Genomic DNA, 18,698 nt, shown 5'->3' on the forward strand with positions numbered 1-18,698 from the left:
CAGCTGCATATGACTACATGGTGCACAAATTTGAAAAATATTCTTAAATACTGAGGTAGCACAAATTTTATCAATATAACATGCAATTTTTTGTGGATTCTAGTACAGTCAGTCCTCGTATAGCACGATAGTTGTGTTCCTAGAAACCCTCGTGCAATATAAACAACAGGCCCTATGGGAAAAATAGGGTTAGGTGCCGATCACCCAAGATTGAACACACATTTGTAACCATAACATTACCAAACACAATAAATTATTGTAATAAAATACAAAAGTATTTTATTACGACTATTACATAATAAAAATTGCTAATGCTTTTGCTTCTATCGTAAGCAAACTTGTTTTTTATTTGATTTTCTATCGAAACAGATGACAGCCGTTCCATCTCTTCCATTTCTTTGTCTTAATCTAATGGATTTTAATTACACTTTAAGTTGTTCCTGCTATGAAAGTTGGTTTTATTTTCTCTGCATTCTTTGTAATTCTCGGCATTGCCTCATTTAGGTCTGTAGCACCTGCAATATCACATGGTCTTTCATTTCGCTCAAAGCATTTCACAATTTCATATTTTTTATCTATTGACAGAGGCGGACTAGCCATAAGCCCACTGGGGAAACCCCGGTGGGCCCGGAGGCCAGTGTGATTTTGGCCATAAACCATAGTATGAGGCCACTACAAATTTTCCTGGGTAAGAATTTTTGATCCAGTCTGCCTCTGTTTATCGATATTGCTTTTCTTTTTCTCTCTGAATCTGTAGTGTCTTCACCAGGATGCTTCCTTTTCACACCTTTTAAGTATTTTACTCATTTTTAGGGAATAAAGCACAATTACAAAATGAGGAGGCACGCTTGATACACATGAAGTTGCGTGTGTGTAGCAACTGAATAAGCAATACCGTAAAGGCAGACACACTATGAACACCTCACTAGCTCACATTTTACTAAAGCACATTTCTGGGGGTTACTACCAAAAAAATTTCCTGTTGTTGTGTTCCTGCTAGTGGAATCTGTTATAAACTTGTAGTAAACTCTATCTAATTGCATTTGCGATAATACCGATAGCTGGAGTTGTGTGGGTTTTTTACATTACTATGGTGAAATGTGTTTCCTCTTCACTGATATAAAAAACATAAATACATTTTCAGAATCTTCTCTTCATTCCTATCGTGTTGCGTTTAGTTGGGGTGATTCCGCGTTCGACTGCCATTTCTTGTAAACACAAAGGCAAATCGTGCATAAGCGAATTCGGTTCGTGTTATATACGATATCGTTCCCCTATTTATGTCCATAAATTGGCTCATCGTTGTAAACATGTGTTATACGAGGACTGACTGTACTTGGTGTTGATCAAGAAATAGATGAAACAATAGATGTGTCTGCAGTATCAGTTCTGCCAGTTTGTGTGAGAACTGGAACTTACATTTTGTAAAAAAAAAAATATGAAATTGCCAGTTTTGTAATTTTACGAAATTACAAAGAACAAATAGATGTACAGTGGTCTTTGTTTGGGATACTGGCAAGTGCACAAGAAAGCTTGAAATGTAACAGGTTATTCCAAGTTATGCTTGGTATTTTAACAATTCCTCATAGCGATGCTGAGTGCAAGAATATGTAACCATGTTAGAAAATAAGAACTGAATTACAATCTTTTTGGTGAAGCTTTTGAAATATGCCCGACAGCTAACTAGACAGGGGGGCAGTTGTTTTCAACGAAACCTTGACTGAACACTCCTGAAGAGGGCAAAGACTAACATTATTTCTTAGGAAGCAATTGAAATCAGTTGATGTCTAATAGGCTGATCACCTCGCCGGTGCCTAGTCTCCAGACACTGTAATTTGCAAAATTTAAGCCTTTCTTCGTAAGAGCAACCCTTTGTTCTGTTCAATAACCTTGTTGCCCTTCTCTGTACTCGTTCCAGCAGCTCTACATCCTTCTTGAAATGAGGCCTCCAGACCTGTATACAGTACTCAAGGTGTGGCCTGACCATTGCCTTATACAAGGGAATAATCACCTCCTATCCCTGCTAGAAAAATTCCTGTATATCATTGATAAGACACCATGAGCTACTCTTGCAGCCAGTCTGCACTGCTCAGTGAACTTCATATCTGCCTGCGCAATTACCCCCAAGTCCTTTTCATTCTCTACCACTATCAGGTACCACAGAGTTGATACGTTACTCTGGGGTTGCTGTTTCCCATATGTAGTACTTTACATTTATCAATGTTAAACTTCATTTGTCACCTCTCAGCCCATCTGCTCAACCTTTCCAGATCCTGTTGCAGCAGTATAGCGTCAGAAGCATCCTTGACAACATTTTCAACCTTTGTATCGTCTGCAAACTTGGACATTAAGCTTGATATACCATCATCAATATTATTTATAAATACAGAAAACAACAATGGACCCAACACTGAACCCTGAGGGACTCCACTAATAACATTAAGGCGCCTCCGTAGCCAGGTGGGAAGGAGCAGCAGTGCGTAGCACACGCTTCTTGATTAGACCGGGGTTCGAGCCCGTCACCACCAAATACGGAAAGGTCAGGGAATGACCACCGCACCCGGAGCAATATGGCCTTAGTTGCTAATGCTCCTAAAAGCCAAATAACAAACAAACAAACATGTCTAATAGGATATCCAAACAGAAATCAGACACAAAACTGTTAATAAGTTTGTTTAAAAGCATACTGTAGTGCATTAAAAAGCATACTGTAGTGCATTATGGTTGATTGCTGGAACAAACTTCCATCATCATTGTAGAAGTTGATAGCTTAAATAGATTCAAGGCAGAACTTGACAAACATTTGGAGTGAGTGGATGGGTGAAATAAGATTTTTTTTTTTTTTTTTCTTTTTTTTTTGGCTGATGCTATATAAGCTTGCTTTCTTGCATCATGTGTCTTTGCTAATGTTAATGCATGGTGCACAAATCATGGTGGTAAATAATCCTATGGTTGTATTTTAATATGAAACATTTTGTCAGTGAAATTTTAAATTTTTAGTGCAGTATGGACTTCAAAAAAATGTGTGCATTGAGAACGCATAACAGAAGTTAAGTCTTTAGGTGAACATTTATCATTTGACCAAGGATCCCTTATTGACGTGTGAATGCCGGAGGGAATGAATCTGCATGAATGGGAGCCTCGGAGATATGAGATGTTGTGTTACTAAATCTAGTTTTGGCAAATTTCTGTTTGCCGAAAATTTATTTCTATAATTCTTCACATGTTGACCATTTGAAGCACAGTGAAGCATTAAATTCCATTAAGTTCTCACAGTTCTGAATTTCTTAATGGATTGTTGCTATCGTATTGTAATTTTGGGCTTTTAGGGTATGTTAAAAGCTGAACTTGTAATACTGTACTTCATTAATTTTATTTCTGTAGATTACAATTAGTATTTTTGGTAATTCTTTGAAGAATAACCATATTTTTGTCTAACTACCATATTGGCTTTGATTATTTGCACTCCTTGGCAGTTTTATTTTAACCCTACAAATATTAATTATGCTCTATTATAATTTTCTAATTTGGAAGGATGAATTCCAAAGCAATAAAAAGAAAGGCTTTTTACATTAAAAGAAAAATTTGATGTCATAAAAATGGTAAAATCAAATCCTTCTTGCACATAAGTCGAGCTGGCAAAAAATTTAATATGACAATTTCTACAATAAATAGAATTATGTCATGAAAAGAAGTATTGAACTCAAATGCCCTTAATGTTTCATATAAAGTTAAAAGGAGATGAACTGGAAACTGTGGAGAAGGCATTAGTGGTTTGTTTCAAGCAGATATCTGCTGCAAATATTCCAGTTAATGGCAATTTGTTGAGAGAGAAGGGCATCGAAATTGCTTGGAGTGGATTTCATTCCTTCCAATGGGTGGATTGATAGATTTAAGAAGAAATATGGTTTAGTTTACAGAGTAATTTGCTGAGAATCTTCTAGTGTGAATATGTTACAAGTTGATCAAGCAATATAGAAAGTGTGATATTTTTTGATGTCGATGAATTAAGACTCTTTTATAACCTACTTCCTAATAGGACATGCATTCAAAGGATGAAATTGCCATGGTGGTAAACTGAGTAAGGAAAAAATTAGTGTTAGTGGGAGCTAATATGGATGGCTCAGAGAAACTACCATTGCTTGTGATAAGAAAACCCAAGAAACCATGCTGTTTCAATAATGTGAAAACATTTCATATAAATACAGGAACAATAAATCAGCATGGGTGACCTGTGCTGTTTATCATGAGGATTTAAGAGCTCTAGATTCAAAGGTGGCAGGAGAGAATAGAAAAATTCATTTATTTGTTGATAACTACCCTGCTCATCTGATAAACAGTGAGCACTTAAACAATGTCCATTGCACGTCAGTTGTGCAACCAATGGATCAGGGAGTGATCAAAGTTTTAAAGATGCATTTTCGTAATTACCTTGTACAGAAATTGCTTACCCTTTTAAAACCGAATGGAAAAACTGAAAAGTTCAAAATTTCTGTGAGATGCAATTCATTATTTAGTGGCATCATGGAATACATTGAGCCCTACTATTATAATTAATTCCTTTAAAAAGGCTGGGTTCAATAATGATAGAGAACAAAACGTTTAGTGTTGAAAGGGATGAACAGGAAGGTATTCCTTTTGATGAATGTGATTTCCTACAGAGTAGTTTTGGATTTATATTAAATTTTTATGATTATGTAGATAATGATGTTATGTCCTGTGAATTTCAAAGTATTGAAGATATTTGCAATGAAGATAAAAACATAGCCGATAGTGAGTCTGAACAAGATGAGCCTGCCGTACCAACATTCAGACATGCAATGATTGGCTTCTCTTCATGGCAGCAGTTCATTCACAGTGCGCCCGATATTCCTGAGCCAGCGTTGAAATGTGTTAGTGATTGATTTATTCCGTATGAAGCGCTCCCCAAAATATTTGGAGCAAGTTTTCTCTGGATAGCTACTTGAAAAAATTATAAACATTTTTTTAGTTTTTTTTTTGTACTACTTGTAATTATTATTGCAATTGATAAAAATTGTAATTGATTTTTATCATTCTCATTACCTTTCCTCTCATTGCATCCTTGTTATAATTTTGAAATCTTGTTAAATCATGGCTAATAAATATTGTTTTGCATTAAATGATAATTTTTATTCTTGACAGTTTTCCTACAATTCACATGATCATTTACACGTGTATTTTTTATTTGTGTAGTTGATATTTCATACACTTAGGTTATTTTCTCTTCTTTTTGCCTCGTAAAAAGTTCTAAACCTCCGGTCCGTTGGAAAACTTATCTGGGTTGTACTGTACTTTATTTACTAATGTTTTGAATGTTCATGTAATTCAGTTTGCCAGAACTGATGCCAGGTTTTTTTACAGTATATAATTCCTTATTAGTGGTCAGATGCAATAAATGAAGATGTTCACCCCATCACACTGATGTTCTAACCATGCCATCACCTCATTAATGTTTTCAAGTACTTTGTTAATTTCTAGTGCTTTTTCCTTATGTGAGTCATTTACATTGTCTTCTGAGTTACACCCTATGTCACTGGCCTTCTGTTTGTCAATTATCTTCCCACTGTTCACAGGGGCTGCAATTTCTTCCTTGCTCAGTTAATGCACAGCTAGAGCTTCTGTATCCACCTCAATCCTAGCAGCCAGGTCATTTGCTCCAAGATTATCTCCAAGTATGACACAAGCAGCCTCTTCTTGTTCTGAAAATGATGTTAATTCAAGGTTATTATTAGTGGGCTCCAATTAGTAGTTTTCCACGGTTATTATTCATCATCATCAGCCATTTTCAATCTACTGCAGGACTCCCCAGCGACTTTCCAGTTCCTTCTGTTTTGTGCAATGGCCATCTATTTACTACCCGCAAACTCATGAATTTCATCTGTCCATCTCCGTTGTTGTCTTCCAGATTTTCTTCTAGCTCCTCTTAGGTACCATTCTGTTATTCTCTTAGTCCATCTGTCATCATGTCTTCTAGTAATGTGTCCTGCCCAAGACCATTTTAGTTCTTTAGTTTTTGATAAGAATGTCCTTTACTCGAGTTTGCTGCCTAATCCATGTGTTTCTCTTATCTAACAGTCTGATTCCCAATATAATTCATTCCATTCATCGCTGTATAGTTCTCAGCTTCTCTTCCATTCTTTTGGTGAGTGCACAAGTTTCACTTCAATAAGTCACGGTGGCCGACCGGGCTAGCCGAGTGGGTAAAGTACCTGCCCGGCCACCCAAAGGTCGCGGGTTCGATTCCCGCCTCGGGCTTGGATCAAAGTACTGCAAAAACCTTGGGAGGTGCAATATGGCCACAAAGCCGATGCGCCAACAACTACCAAATCAAAAAAAAAAAAAAAAAGTCACGGTGGTCAGACAAATTGGGATATTGCTCCTCAGTATGTGACCATATTTCCTGAATGTTTTCTGTCCAAAATTTATTCTTCTTTTGACTTCCAGCCATTTATCATCATTACAGCTAATGACTTGTCCGAGATAAGTATGACTCCACCTTTTCAATTACTGCTCCTTCGATCATTATATCCCTTTCTATGGCATACTTATTCCTTTTGATTGCTTTTGATTTAGCCATATTCATCTTTAGTCCAAAATCCTTACTAACTGTGCATAACTGATTAAGATTTTCCTCTAATTCTTTGGGATTGTGGCTAATGACTGCAATGTCATCTGCGAATCGTAAATGGTTTAGGTACTCTCCATTCACATGACTCCTTTCTGCAACCAGTCTAATCTTCTGAAAGCTTCCTCAAGGGCAGCCGTAAACAACTTTGGAGATATTGGATCTCCTTGTCGAACTCCTTTCTCAATTTTAAATTTTCTACTGTCTTTGTCTAGTCTAATAAAAGCGGTAGCATTCTCATATATTTTCTTCAAAATCATAATATATGGGGTATCTGTGTCTTGTCTTTCCAGTGCCCGAAACATTGCCTTATGTTGTATGGAATCAAATGCCTTTCTGTAATCCACAAATGCCAGGCATAATAATAATAATAATAATAATGGTGTTTTATATTCATTTGCTTTCTCCATTAGCTGTGATGTTACATGAAGGTGATCCATAGTTGAGAATCCTGTCCTGAAGCCAACTTGCTCTTTCGGTTGATTCTCATCAAGTATTCTTTCTAATCTGTTAGTAATGATCCTTGTGAACAACTTGTAGATGAGGGATAATAAGCCAATTGGTCTATAATTTCCAATTTCTGATTTATCTATGTTCTTATGCAGCAAAACTATGATTGCTTTATTAAACTCCTTAGGCATCACACCTTTTCTAATGCATTTTGTGAAGAGTCTTGCCAGTTTTTGTGTTATGTCTCTTCCTCCCAATTTTAACAACCCTACAGTAATTTCATGTTCCCCTGAGGATTTCTGATTCTTCATTTTCTTCAGTGCATGTTCTACCTCATCAGGAAGGATATCCTGATGAGCTATGTCGTATGTGTTACTAATTTGCGATCCATCTTCCCCCACTGCCGGCATCATTTCCTTGCTCCTTGTATAATTCTCTATAGCAGTCTTCTGCTATTTATAAGTATACCATCGCTATTCTCCAGTTTCAGTATCATTTGTCTTTCTGTATTACTGCTAATGGCTGCCGATTTAAGTCCATTATTTTCACTTAATGCTTGTTCTACTTTTCTTCTGTTATATCTTCTTATGTCTCTCTGAGTCTCTTTCTAATGGCTTTGCATAACTCAGTATATTCAATTTTCTCCTTGTTAGTGTTTATCTTCATTTGTCATCTTCAGTTCATCATGACAAGTGTTTCTTGACCAATTTTTTCTTCTTTGGATTTCTTTTTACCCATAGGTGTCTTGGGTTTTATCACTTTCAGAAAGTTGTAATATTCCTTGTTGATATCTTGGTCCTAAACAGTCTGCAGAAGCTCAAACTTGTTAAGTTCCAGTACATACTGCCTTTACTCTTCTGTTTCTCAAACACCTTTGTATTATTTAGGCTTCAGCCAGTTTTTTTTCCCTTCCCTTTCTTTTCTTACATCTATATCAAGTGTGCATCTTACCATTCTGTGATCACTTCCAACATTTACCTTGTTCAGGACGGTAGCATTATTCACGATATATCTTCTGTTAGTAAGGATGAAGTCTATTTCGTTAGTTTGTTAATCCATTTGGGCTCTTCCATGTCCACTTTATGTTCACTCTTTTCTTGAAAAAAAAGTGTTCATTACTGACAATCCTCGAGATTCTGCAAGTTTCGCAAGTCTTTCACCTCTTTCATTTCTTTCACCTTTTTTCAAAATATCCTATAGTTCTCCTTTCTTTGCTGTTTTAGCATTAGTAGAGGCATATGATGCAAGAAAGCAAAAAAAAAAAAAAAAAAACTACCACAACAAAGGATGGAAGTCTCTTCCACCAACCAACTACCCGCTGGCTAAAGGAAAAACTTTCACACATCTACCCTACATCCGTCTTTCCTCAATTTGAATTTATGCCCTCTCAAGTGATTATTCTGAGCAAGAGGAAGAATCCCATCAGCATTGAGCATGCTCAAACCATTCAAGGCTTTATACACCCCAATCAGATTACCTCGCAGGTGTTTATTCTCCAGTCACTTAAATTTGCAAAATTTAAGTCTTTCTTCTTAAGACCTACCCATTGTTCCATTCACTAATCTTGTTGCTCTTCTCTGTACTTCTTCCAACAGCTCTACATCCTTCTTAAAATGAGGCCTCCAGACCTGTATACAGTACTCAAGGTGTGGCCTGACCATTGCCTTATACAAGGGGATGATCACCTCCTTATCCCTGCTAGAAAAATTCCTGTTATGTCCTTGACATGACACTATGAGCTACTCTTGCAGACCGTCTGCACAGCTCAGAAAACTTCATATCTGCATGTGCAATTACCCCCAGCTCCTTTTTGTTCTCTACCACTGTCAGTGTAGAGTTGATACATCACTCTGTGGTTACTGCTTCCTATATGTAGTACTTTACATTTGTCAATGTTAAACTTCATTTGCCACCTCTCAGCCCGTCTGCTCAACTTTTTAGATCCGGTTGCAGCAGTGTACTGTCGTTAGTTTCCTTAACAACCCTGTCCACCTTTGCTCCTTTTACTGTTTCCATTGGTGTACAGCACATTTCCACTTGATAAACTTATAAGTGATTCATTTATTCTTGTTTCAGCCAAACTGATGATATTCCAATTCATATTTTCTAATTTCTTTTCCAGCTCTAATATCCTTTCTTCACTGATGAGCGATCTTATGTTGTAATAGGCCATTCAGTTTCCGTGCATGTCAACCTGGTTGTACCCAGAGATTCTTAGCACCCTCTGCTTCCACTCTGATCTGCTTACTGCCATAAGAGGGGGAGCGAAAGCTGCTGGGGACTGAAGGCCATTTGTTTGGTCTTTTTATTATTATTAGTGGTTTTTCAATACACTTTTTCAGACATTTTCAACTGCTGTTGGGCTTACTTTCTCCCATGCTAATTCAGTATGTATGCAATGTTTTTCAGTGTTAATGTTTTCAGAAATTCTGTAACTTCAATTTCTGATTTCAAAACACCAGCAAGTAGCTCACTGTGGTAGAAGGCTTGAATAATGCCCTGATCCATGGGGCAAATTTGTGTGGTTTTGTTTCTTGGCAGAAACAACTCTGATTCGCATTTTTTGATTTCAGGACATCAGTCAAAGGATGAGCTGGGCAGGGATCCAACAGTAACATAGCCTTTCCAAGGTTTTTCGAAAGAAAGTAGTGTCTTGCTGATGCTACAAACTCACTTTCAAACCGTGAAGCAAAAATTATCGCTCACCATCCAAGCATTGGCACTCATTTTTATAAATGAGATTTCATGTAGATGTGCTTAAAACACCAGGGGCTTTGACTTTTACTGATGCATAGTGTCTTTAGCTTGTGATTTCCATTCGTGTTTATGCACGATAATTCCCTCTTTGTTAGTTTTCATGCTTGCTTTGTTGGGTGCCTTTTTAATATCCACTGACTTCTTGGGGAGAAGTTTATAGTGCAGTGCTATTCCATCACAGTTGTACAACTGTTCATCTATAAATTCATCATCTTGAATGACACTACAAAGAAATGCAAGAAATGCTTTTGCTGCTTTAATGTTACCAAATGCAGTTTTGCCTACAAGACTCACCTGGGATATCCCATGATGGGCCTTTCATCCCCAAAGCCAGAAGCTTTAAATGCGTCATCTCATCTCCACCAAACGGCTTATGACATTTAAGTGCCTGTGCTTTCAAAATTATAGTCTTTATCAGTACTCCTTCACTTCTGTAGAAATCACTTGTTACAAGCGGTTCTGTAGAAACTACTTGTTACATTACTGCTTTCACAGAGTCTAGTTTTCCCTCTTTGAGATCTACTTCATCTTCTATTCAATCGAAGAATGTATGCTATTTTTCTTCCTCTTTCATCCAGCTGTGGATCATTCCTTCTGGAATTTCACACTCGAAATAAACAGCAATTTGTTTTACTGCTCTTAATGCTTTTGATAATCTAACTTTTCTTCAACTGTATAATTTTTTTTTATTCTGGTGGCCATTACTATAGTCCTGCTGAATTACCAATCTTGTTGTTTATTTCTGATGCCCTAGAATTTATCGTATTTTGAGAAAACTACATCAATACCAAAATGTCTGGCCTATTACAATGCTGAAGGGAAGTCAAGTGATTTCTCCATAAATATAACTTGTCATTTCATATATTTTTGTCTAGCAATTTTTTGCTATCCTAAGTGTAACTTCTGATTAAAGAAAGAATGTCATGCTGTTTATAAAAATTAACATTTGTAACTAATGTAACACACTTGATAAACGGTAGCCATATTTCCCTCCAGAGACAGCTGTTTGTAATTAGCTTTCCAATCTCTTTTACTGCATCTCTAGCTGAGTGGAAAAACTGGTTGTCTACAGTAATTAGCTTCTGGTGAGTCCTGTTTACAAAAATTACTCTGCAACTGAATACTAAATATGAGTGATTATACAGTCAATTTTTAGTAAATTTTCCCTCTTGTAAATATGGTAGTAGGATGTACAGTGTATATGAGTATATACAGTATTCAGTTTTTCCAGTTTCCAGTATGAAGTTGCTAGTTTTTTGAACATGCTACTTTTTTCATAATTTGTTTTAGGAAACATGATCATGTCCATGAAATATCTGAAAACGTGGTATGAAGAGTTGCATTATATGAAGGTTGCACTGAATTGGTAGTTGGAAAATGATGCAAGTGACCAAGCTGATAAAGCATCGGCCAAAAAAATTTTTTTTTTTATTCTCCCATGAATTTATTCCAACCACCTATTTCACAACAACAGATGAAAGTTTGAACAATCAACTACCTGCTGACTGAAGGCAAAATTCGAAACATCCTGTAGCCATCTTTCCTCATTTTCAATTTATGGCCCCTCATCTGTGTAGTCTCAGAAAGAGGAAGAATGCCATCAACATTTAGTATTTGATTCATTCAAGACCTTAAACACTTCCATGAGGTCTCTCTGTCTCTGCCTAGTTTTTAGATGCTGCAACTTGCAGAACTGAAGCCTTTCTTGATAAGAGTGCCTTTTGTTCCTTTCACCTGGTTTCATCTGGTTTCCATTTTCTGCACTCGTTCCAGCAGATCCTTCTTCCTAAAATGAGGCCTTGAGACCCAACCAGTGTGCAGTATTCAAGATGTGGCCTGACCATGGCAGTGTACAAGGGGATAATCAACTCCTTACCCCTGTTAGCAAAGTTTCTGTATGTCATTGAAAAAACCCCATGAGCTCTCCTGGCAGCCTGTCTGCACTGATCAGAGAATTTAATATCTGGCTGTACAAATACTACCCAGGTCTTGCTCATTTACAACTTCCCTGAGTGTAGTACCACACAGTTGGTACCAGTATACAGTACCTTCCAGTATTTTTGGTAAAGGATTTAAAGAAACACAGCAGAGACTTCTTTACTTATATAAACACTAGAAGGAAGGGGATGAATCGCATTGGTCCACTTTATATTGCTGGTTTAACTGTTGATGAGGTTGGTGACAGATTGAATAGGTATTTTGCATCTACATTTCACACAACAGGAATTCTTTAAGGAAGTGGATGTGAGAAGTTTATCAAACTCTTAACAGGGAGCTAAATGATTTTATAATAATAGAAAAGAAAGTGGAAGAGAAATTGTAGGAGTTAAACATAAAAAAGGCACCTGAGGATCTATACACTTATATTAAGGGAGGCAGCAAAGGAAGTAAGCAAACCTTGAGCCATAATTACAAGAGTGTATTTGGATTAAGAGGAGGTCCTTGTTGACTGGAATGGGCATATATACTCCTGATTTACAAAGGGAGATTTGGGTTACATGAGTAATTACAGACATGTCAGCTTAACTATTTCCAAGAAAAATAGTCACTGGTTAGAGAAATAAAGCAGAACCACTATAGTGGAGTGCAGTCACAGCATGGGTTTGTTAAGATCTTGTCTGACCAACTTGATTAGATACTGTGATGTAGCAGCAAAGGAACTCTGTGAAAAACAAAGTAATTTCATATCATATACTTGGATTTCAGGAAACCTTTTGATATTGTTGCATATCAAAGGCTGCTATACAAATTGGAACATTGTCATTAAGGGAAAGTTACTGCTGTCGATAAGAAATGGTTGAATGAGTGGGAGAAGACAGTTGTTACCAATGGGCACTGCTTTGTTCACTGATGTTATTAGTGGAGTCTCACAGGGTTTGATGCTGGGCCCGTTATTGTTTTCTGTATTTATTAATGACTTTGATGAAGGTATATCAGGCTTAATGTCTTGTTTGCCGATGATTCAAAAGTTGGCAGGATAGTTAATGACAGTGATGAAGGCATGCTGCTGCAACTAGATTGAGAAAAATTAGGCAATGGGTGAGAAATGGCAGTTGAAGTATTAACATTGGCAAATGCAAGGCACTACATATCAGTTGCAGTCATTCCAACCTGTGTAATGGAGAACTCAGCATAGTGGAGAATGAAAACGACCAATGCAGTCAGATATGAACTTCTCCCGTGCACTGCACAAAGTCTGCTAGCGTGCGTAATGAGGTTTGTCAATGAAATACAGGAATTTTGCTAGCAGGGATAAGGAGATGATTATCCCATTATATAAGGCAATGGCCAGACTTCATTTTAGAGAGGATTTAAAGCTGTGTAATGTGTTCAGAGAAAGGCAATGTGATTGGTGATTGGGAACAAAGGGGTTAGTTTTGTAAATTGCATTTTCTGGAGACTAGGCACCTGTGGAGTAATTTGATTGGTGTTTAAGGCTTGAATGGCTTGAGTAAATTCAATGCCAGTGGGATTCTTCCTTTTGCTCAGAGTATGCACAGAGGGGACATAAATTCAAATTGAGGACGGATTGGTTGCAGTATAGATACATGGAACCTTTGCTTTCAGGTAATGTGTGGTTGATTGCCAGAACAGCTTCTATCAGTTGTTATGGAATTGGATAGTTTGAATAAATTCAAGAAAGAACTACCCAAATTATTGGGGGGGAGGGGTGAATAGGTGAAGTGGATTTTTTTTGGGGTTTGGGGATATGCTGTTAAGCTTTAGGGCTTGCTTTCTTGCATCATTTGCACTACTAATACTAATTATTGCAGTGTTGGAGAAAGTGTGTAAAAAGTAATTGGGACTACATTGTTGAAGACTGCATATTTTTCTGTTTGTGTAATAATACTTAACAAACAAGGAAAATATAAAACAAATGTTTCCTTGATTTTTGTGAAAGTTTATTCTTTTATGGTTTTTCATTTAAATAACTTACTACCTACAAATCTGAGCATAATTAAATTGAAATCCATAATAAAATTATTTTGGGAAGGTGGGGATGGGGAGTGTTGGCTGAGTGACATGCAGGATATAAACTTCAGTTTTGATATCATCAGTTCAAATCCTTTTGTTTTTTTTTTTGTTTGCTTTTCATTTTATAATCAAACAATTTTTGTAATTATTTTTATTATTGCAATAATCTATTATTGATCACTTGATTATGCCCATTATTAAATGAATTGATAGTTAATTTGAGGAGAGCTCCTTTCTGAAAATATATCAGTAAAATTATGGGTAGCCAGAATGGTTTTTTTCCCCACAATTTGTATATGTATGTGCAGTTTATTTTTTTATTTTAGCCATAATTGTTTTTGCAGAAAATGATTTCACAGATTCCACTTGTAACCCATATAATATATATGGAGGGAGTTGGTTCTCAACCATCACTCAGTGGCTTTCCTGATACAGTAAAGATGTTAACATTTACTCAGTTAGAAAGCATGGGTACTGTTTCTGACCCAGGTAAGCTTAATAAATTCCACTTTGAAAAGTAACCCCTGTTTATTGTTTATTATGCGATTATTACAATAAATGAAATAATTTTATTTTTAAGTTTTCAGGTCTTAAATTCTCTTCAAAAATTATGTAAAATGTACATAATTCACCTCCTGTTCATAATGTTCATAATTCCTGTTCTCAAATTCAGAAAATTTGTTATATTTTTAGTGCAATTTAATATTATGAGATGCATGCCAAAAGTTTCTGTACTGGACATGTAGAGCACTAACTTCGTATAGTATATCAGTGTGTTGTTAGACACTGCTGAGGTAGTGAGAGTTTAGCACCAATAGGATGTTGTATTTGGTGTTGAAGTATGTTTATGTTTTGGGCTTGTGATTTTTGTTAGCCAAGCAAGATGGCAGATGTCAAGAAACAGAATTTGCATCAAATTGATTAACTTTCAGACGTATTTCTTCTGCATCCACACGGCTTAAACTATTGGAGACGGTATTACTTTAAATTATAACAAATTAGATCCTCCCATACAAACCTGCACCAATTCTCTATTCTCATCATTGGGTTGATCTGTTCACCAAATTTCTAGGATATACATCACTAGCACATTTTGTAGCCATTGCTTTGGTCATCCCCAGAACTCCATTCTAATTTACAGTGATTATCCCCTCAACGTGGGCACCTGTACACGGTGAGGGGACCTCCCAGTCGTTTGCTGGTCCCACAGATTAACATCACTGGAATCCAATATCCACAGCCTAGGTTCCAGGCTAGCACCATAGGAATCCAGCATGTTTGCTGTGTGCTGTGACCCATGGCAGCTTGGAAGGTGGGGCTGGTGATTGAAGAGCCCACCTTCAGTGCACCACTTTGGCCTTGTCAATGCCACTCCTAACCTTGGTCGAAGGGACAGGCTATTGGCAGTGCAGGTATGGTGCATGGATAGCCTTGGTATCCCACTCCCATGTGCATTTATTGCTTGCCAAGTAGTGGGCATTCCATTTGGGCTCTGTGTGGTAGGGAGGCTCAAGAATTGAACCAGAATAAAACTTAAATGAATCCTGATAATCTAAATGTTTATTCTGAGGCTACCAGAAAATAATCACACTGATACTGAGGCTACCACTTCAGCAGCAAAGAGACACAGAACAAATCTTTCATGTCTAACCTGATAATTTGCTCAATTGATGATAAGCCCATAGCAAAAATATCACACTTCTTTATTCAGAAAGGTTTGAAAGAGTTGCCCTCCCCCCCAAATCAGTTAAACAACTGAATTTTGGGGATGTGCTTGTTGAAACAATGTTACAAGCACTCCAAGCAGCTCTTCAGAGCCACCTCCATTGGGGAATGTCAATTGGGATAACACCTCACAAGACACTGAACTCAATGAGAAGTCTAGTCCTGACTAGACTTCTCATTCTTACTTCCAATACTCCAGTGTCTCTTAATTTTATCACCACAGGAGCTGCCCATTATACCCATATATCTCATATCCTGTAAGGTACTTTTTTAAGTGTCAGAAATGTGGACACACTCACAAATGACCTGCCACGATGCCCTTGCTTGTGCTCAGTAGTACGAAAAGGACCATGAAATTACATCATGTTCGCCTACAAAACTCACCTGTGTCAACTTTCAAGGAGAGCACAATGCATACTTACAACCATGCCAGGTGTGAAAGAAAGAAACAGAAATACAGACTTAAGGCAGAGCTGAACATCTCATACCAGAAGTGAGAAAAGCAGTGAAACTAGTAAATAGCAATAAGGCAACATATGCTGAAAAGGTTGCAAAGAAGTTCCGTTCCATTGGGATGCAAATGAAAATGACTGTACTACCAAAAGAATCATTTATGCTCATTGTCTGCTATTTACTGAGTTTTCAGACCTGAAAAGGAAACTCAAGTTGTCACTTCAATATTAGAACCTCCTAGTGCTCCACCATTATCAAAAACCAGTGGTAAAGAAAAACCACAGAAAACCCAAGTACCAAAAGTGCTACAAGAAAAAAATGGATATCAAAGATATCCATTTTTAGATATACATGCTCTCATAACTAGCCTTAATGGTTCAGTGCACTCACTTGCCATCTCCTTTAAGATTATAGGGTATATGCCATCAACCACAGGAGCCTTACCTGTGGTTGATGGCCTTTAGCCTGTGGGCACAAAAGTTTTCTCATTAAATCAACATGTGAAATTTCAACATCATTAATTACATTTTTTTTTCAACTTCACTCCCATAATTTCTCATTGATGTGAAGGGTTTTTCTTTGGTAAATATCAATGCAAAGTAACTGTAGAGTTCATCTGCAACATCAGTTGGGCTATCTAATACTATCCCACGCCCCAATCTTTGCTGTCTCACAGACTCATTAAAGATACTATAGTGAAAATTATACTTCACTGAATAAAACGTCTTTCTCCTTCAGAAAATGATGAACATAATTCAACCATGGAAGACCAACATGGAACAGAACATCAGTGTTCCACAATTTCTTTCCAAAGTAAGAAATTTCCCGACTCCAATGAGATTTTAAAAGATGAACTTGAGTCAAATTAATGAAATACTTAACTATTTTTGCTAAAAAGTTCAAAGCCTAGAAAATATGGATGGAGATCGTCTATGGTTATCTCAGTACAATAGTACCAGAATAGAATCCGAAAGGGTGTTTTCTGCCACTAATCAAAATATGTACCAAAATTAGATCCATTTTAAACGATCATACTATTGATTGCTTATGTTTCTTAAGAGCTCACTTTATTCGGACAGGTAGTGTGGATGCTTAAACATAACTAAACTTTGCCGTAACAATGTTTTTTTTTTTTTTTTTTTTTTTTTTAGAATAACTGTATTTTTAATGATTTTTTTTTTTTTTTCAGAATATTTGTTATTGCAATAAATGTTTATTTAAAACTGTAATTCAAGTAATTACAGTACTTGTTTTTTCCTTACTTTATAGCTGTCATCAAAATTTATTGAGAAAAACATTTGTTTTTGGAATACCGGTATCCCAGTTTCATAAATTAAAAATACCGAAATACCAGCATTAAGATTTTGACTGGTATTGTAAGCCCTTATATTGAGTATGTGATGCAGCCATTCTAATGTTTAAATGACGATTATTCTAATCATTGTTCTTACCAAGTCCACATTTTCATCAGTTTTCATGGATACTGGCAGGCCTAGTCATTCACTGTCCTCTACATTCTCTTTCTTCAAATATATTTTATGCTATTCAAACATGCAAGCTCTTGACATAGTACCTTCCCCATCGACTTTACAACTCATAACTTTCAGCTGGTGTTTTCTTTAGTTTTATTAAAATTTGAGGTTGATTTGTTGATTTTTCTCTGTTATACTTGCAGTACACTGCAAGTATAACAGAGAAAACACATGGTAATGAAAACCTGTTTCACTGCAAAGTGATTGAGCTAGATTGAACATGACTTGGCAGACAACTAGGGAAAGTTCCAAGGTCAACCAAAAAAAAAAATATATATATATACAAAGGGTACTAGGAAAGTTTTGCAATATGACGCAACAATGAATCACAGGAAGCTGCTTGTTGCTGCATGTTGAGACATGTTCATACGTGCATAGTAGCCACCGCGCCAAGTCAATGGGCTCAGTTATTCATTAGTAGTGAGAGTGTAAAGTGCTTGCGATGGCATCGTGGTCACGAAATGAGATAAGGACAGTTTTGCGGTATAATTTCGTGCGTGGTTTAACCATAGACCAGTGCTTAGAAGAAATGACTCTTGCACTAGATGATGATTGTCCACATCGTACAACGATATTCAGGTGGTATAGAGAATTCCAAAGGGGAAATTTCACTCTGGAGGATTCTGAGAGGCCGGGAAGGCCACGAACGTCAGTTACGGAGGAAAACGTTACTGCTGTGAGGAAAATGCTTGACGAAAACAGGCGAGTGACCTACCAACAGATAGAGGATACTTTGGGCCCAAATGCACCAGCAATTTGTTCGATTCTGCAAGATCGTTTGCACGTGAAGAAACTTCGTTCTCTCTGGGTGCCGCATCAACTGACTGAAGAGCAGATGACACGACGTGTGACTTGGTGCCGGGAGATGTTAAAAAAGTTTGATAAGGGACAATCTCGGTATGTGAACAACATCGTGACAGGTGACGAGACTTGGCTGTACTATTACGATCTGCCGACCAAGGCTCAAAACAAAGTTTGGGTCTTTGATGATGACGACACACCCGTAATTGCCAGAAAATCCCGATCTGTAAAGAAGAAAATGATAGCTGTATTTTTCAAATCGAATGGAATTGTGGAACGTGTCGTTTTGGACACGCAGAAGACAATCACAGCTAAGTGGTATACTGAACAATGCCTGCCTAAAGTCATTGGATCTATGA

At 37.0% G+C, this 18,698-nt stretch overlaps 1 protein-coding gene across 3 annotated transcripts in view; it reads left to right on the forward strand.

The window, feature by feature from the left end:
• Positions 1-18,698, forward strand: part of LOC150091123 (long-chain-fatty-acid--CoA ligase 4-like) — a 387,488-nt gene that overhangs the window by 122,958 nt on the left and 245,832 nt on the right. For all 3 annotated transcript variants that reach the window (XM_090374375.1, XM_090374358.1, XM_090374366.1), the window contains one exon: positions 14,173-14,317. In XM_090374375.1, the coding sequence (XP_090230501.1) occupies positions 14,173-14,317 (145 nt within the window). The remainder of the gene's footprint in view (positions 1-14,172; positions 14,318-18,698) is intronic.

Source organism: Mastigoproctus giganteus, chromosome 1, assembly GCF_048544385.1.
Source record: "Mastigoproctus giganteus isolate SK-2022 chromosome 1, ASM4854438v1, whole genome shotgun sequence".
In the NCBI taxonomy this organism is placed as follows: Eukaryota; Metazoa; Arthropoda; class Arachnida; order Uropygi; family Thelyphonidae; genus Mastigoproctus; species Mastigoproctus giganteus.